This window comes from Solanum verrucosum, unplaced genomic scaffold (assembly GCF_900185275.1).
Source record: "Solanum verrucosum unplaced genomic scaffold, falcon-dt-bn FXZP01000049.1, whole genome shotgun sequence".
In the NCBI taxonomy this organism is placed as follows: domain Eukaryota; kingdom Viridiplantae; phylum Streptophyta; class Magnoliopsida; order Solanales; family Solanaceae; genus Solanum; species Solanum verrucosum.
In genome coordinates, this window is record NW_026020221.1 from 6,180,107 (window position 1) to 6,183,675 (window position 3,569).

Below are 3,569 nucleotides of genomic sequence, written 5' to 3' on the forward strand. Positions count from 1 at the left end.
TGTCTCTAAGAGATGTCTATGTTTTATTTCAACCACACCCATTTTGTTCTGGGTGGCAGTACACGATGTTTGATGCAAAATTCCTTGAGAAAGAAAAAATTGTGAGTTATTAGTCCCACTTCCAAGCTCTAGAGCATTATCAGACCTAATCACTTGTACTTTACTGCCAAATCGTCTATCTACCATATCAAGAAAGTATTTGATCATGGTAAAAACATTACTTTTGGTACTTAATAAGTAAGTCCACGTAGCTCTGCTGAAATCATCGACTATGGTAAGAAAGTACCGAAAACCATTGTAGGTTTGAGACTTGTAAGGACCCCAAGTGTCTACATGAATAAGTTCAAAAAACTTTGGAAGTTTTAATGGAACTTGAGGGAAAGGGAAGCTTGGATTGTCTTGCTAAAGGACAGATATCAAAAACACAATTAGAATCATATGGAAGAGTAAAAGTAAGAGATGTAATTCTTTTCATTGCATGAATTGGCAAATGCCCCAGTCTGATATGCCATAATATTACATCACTTTGCTTTCTTATAGGAGTAGAAACTGAATTACATTTGGAGTAGACATCCTTAGGTGAATACAAAGAACAAATAGAAACTAAAAAGCTGAGAACACAACGTAGAAGTGTTGAGATGATAGAGTCCATTCACAACATCACCAAGTGCCAGAGGGGTCTTCACTGAATGGCCCTGTAAAACACAATCAGAAGAAAAGAAGGTGAGTAAACAATTCAGTTGCACACACAATTTGTGCACTTATATTAGATTGATTCTGAAGGAAGGAACAAATAAAACATCAGTGAGAATAATATCATGAGAAAGAGTGACTGTTCCTTTGTGAGTTACCCTCACTTTGTAGGAATTAGGCAAATTGACAATGAGGGGGAAAGGTAAGGCAAGAAGAGATGTGAAAAACTTTGAGTCATAAGACATATGCTCAGTTACTCATGTATCTAAAATCCAAGAACTAGAATTAGCATATGTAAGATACACTGCAGGATTATGGAAAATATTACCAGCATAGTTCAACATGTTAGCATTGACCTCTGAAGGTGAGGACATATGTTGTGTGATTTTAGCTTGTTGAAGAGGCTGCATCAGCTGATTAATTTGTTCATGAGTGAACTGTGGTCCTTCATTCCTTGCTTTTGTGCTGAAACCATTTCCTTTTCCATTTTCTGCCATAACAGAGTTTCCTTGAAACATTCCAGATGATTTCTTAGTTTTAGTAAGCTTAAAATCCGGAGGAAAGCCTATGATTCTGTAGCACTTGTCAAAAGAGTGACATGGCTTCTTACAACATGAACAAATAAGAGTATTCTTTCTATTTCTAAAATCAGAACCTCCTTGAAAGCTGTTAGGTCCTGGGTTTTTCTGTTGTGCAGCCATTAAAACAGAAGAATCAACAGGAAAGTTAGAGCTAGCATAACCCTCTCTTTGTTTTTCATCCTGAATTAGCAAGGAATAAACGTGATTAACATTTGGCAATGGTGATTGCATAAGAATATTATTTCTTACACCTGCATATGTTTCATCCAACCCCATAAGAAATTGAATTAGCCTTTCATCTTGCTTTGATTTGAACATTTTTATCTTTCCCTCACAGGTACAAGTGTAGGAGCAAACAAAATTATTGTCCATAGTATCCAGCTCATCCCAAAGAAGCTTGATCTTAGTAAAATATCCTACTACATCAGGGGATCCCTGCACAAGATCATTTATTCTCTCTGCAAGTGGTATAGTTTTGCACCATTTGCCTGTCCAAATCTATTTTCCAAGTCTGTCCAGAGTTCTTTCGCAGAATTAGAGTAAAGGACGCTACCTGCAATTCCTTAGAAAGTGAGTTAAGTAACCAAGAAATTACCATGTCATTGCATCTTCCCCAGAGCTTGTGATTAACTGAACCAATGTTGGAGCTTGATAGTTCCATTCAATGAAGCCCAACTTGTTCTTAGTTAAAAGGGCTATCAAAACAGATCTCTTCCAACCTCCATATCCTTTTCCATCGAAGGTGGAGTTGAGTAGAGTCATCCCTGGTGATCTGAAGCATGAAGAAAGAAAGGGCTGCTTGAGTCCCAATGCCTCAGAAGTATTTGTGACAACAACATCAGGTGTTATTTGGATTCAAGGAAAAAGAAGAACTGAAGAAGAAGAAAATGAGCAAAGGATTAACCTTGTTCTGATACCATGAAGAATTACAAACTGTAAAGAAGTAGAATGGAGAAATTTTTCTCTGTGTATTTCTCTTCTCAATATGTACAACTATATATAGGAAAAATAACAAAGAAGCAAAAGAATACTCTTATACACTTGTCTATCTCTAATTGGACTAAAATCTAACAAACTAACCAATTGTATTTGATGATCACTGACCTCTTCCTTTATTGTTTCTAATGTGTGGAGAGGATTATATCCAGCACAAGATGATCTAACGGATGGACAATGCCAGGTGTCTTGTTTGTAGGCAAATCCAAACAGCTAGTGAAATTTGAAAATGAGACTTAGGATCCTTGTATATTGTTTCTGCCGCCATTACCTCCACTTCTCCTCTACTCTTCTCTTTTAGAATTAATATCATTAATAGAGGTTGATGATGAATTAATAATGTCAACAAGTATTGCATCCAAAAGTTTCACATCTCCGATCAATTTTTCCCTCCCGGCTCTCATGATCATAATATAAACTATATTGCCTCCAGCACTATTACCCCCTACAAACACACGGTTGAAATCACCGTGATTTTCAATCCACGGTAATCAAAAACAAAGTGTGATATGACCCACTGAAGATCATCCCAACAATCCTGGATTGTCTGGATGTCATGCTCAGGGGCAAGACAGTAATCTATAGAATCGCTATGCAATTTGATTCGAAAACCAGATGGTTGAGGTAATAATGCTCTGTTTTGAAAAATGCAGATCCTATTACAAGTCCTCCGCCGCGGTAATACACTAGGACAGGGAGTTTTTGGAAGGTAGAGTCTAGCGGAGACTGAGAAGAGATTTTCATGTCTTTTGATGACACACCAGTCGTTGGATCTTCCAGCGATGTGGAACTTCATGTACACCAGCAAGTTCGTAGAAATGTTCTACTCAACCGTCTTTATAGATCGATAGAATGGGAAGAAAATCGATGACGCCATCATTGTTGTTGTTGTTCTTGTTGTCGTTGGAAGAGGCCATAGTTGAAACAAAGTATGCAAATGTTAAAAAACAGAGTATGGAAATATTGTATTTTGGGTTGGAGATGAATGGAACATATTGTAGTTTATATAGAGAGAAAAAAAAAGGTCACTCTTCGCTTAGTCTATTTTTTCATGTTTTATTTTCAACATTAATTATTTATTTTTCAAATCAGTTTCAAAATTAAGAGCATACATCAATTAGTACAAGTATTTGATAAAATATTCATGTTGATCTTTATTTCTCAAAAGATATGAAAAGTTGAAAATGAACAAGTAAAAGTGAACTAAGAGAGTACTCTCTCTATCTTACTCTATATGACATATTTCGAATTTCAAAAGTCAAACAATTTTATTTTAACTCTAATTTTGAGCTTTAGATT

At 36.0% G+C, this 3,569-nt stretch overlaps 1 protein-coding gene and 1 pseudogene across 1 annotated transcript; both read right to left on the bottom strand.

The window, feature by feature from the left end:
* Positions 1-660: 660 nt before the first annotated feature.
* Positions 661-1,935, bottom strand: LOC125831426 (uncharacterized). The gene is made up of 3 exons (XM_049510629.1): positions 1,870-1,935; positions 1,022-1,772; positions 661-695 (listed from the first exon to the last, which is right to left on the bottom strand). Exons 1-3 carry the CDS (start codon positions 1,933-1,935, stop codon positions 661-663), a joined length of 852 nt encoding a protein of 283 aa, XP_049366586.1.
* Positions 1,936-2,554: 619 nt separating this feature from the next.
* LOC125831427 (hydrolase 3-like) lies at positions 2,555-3,187 on the bottom strand (annotated as a pseudogene).
* Between the last annotated feature and the right edge of the window lie 382 nt (positions 3,188-3,569).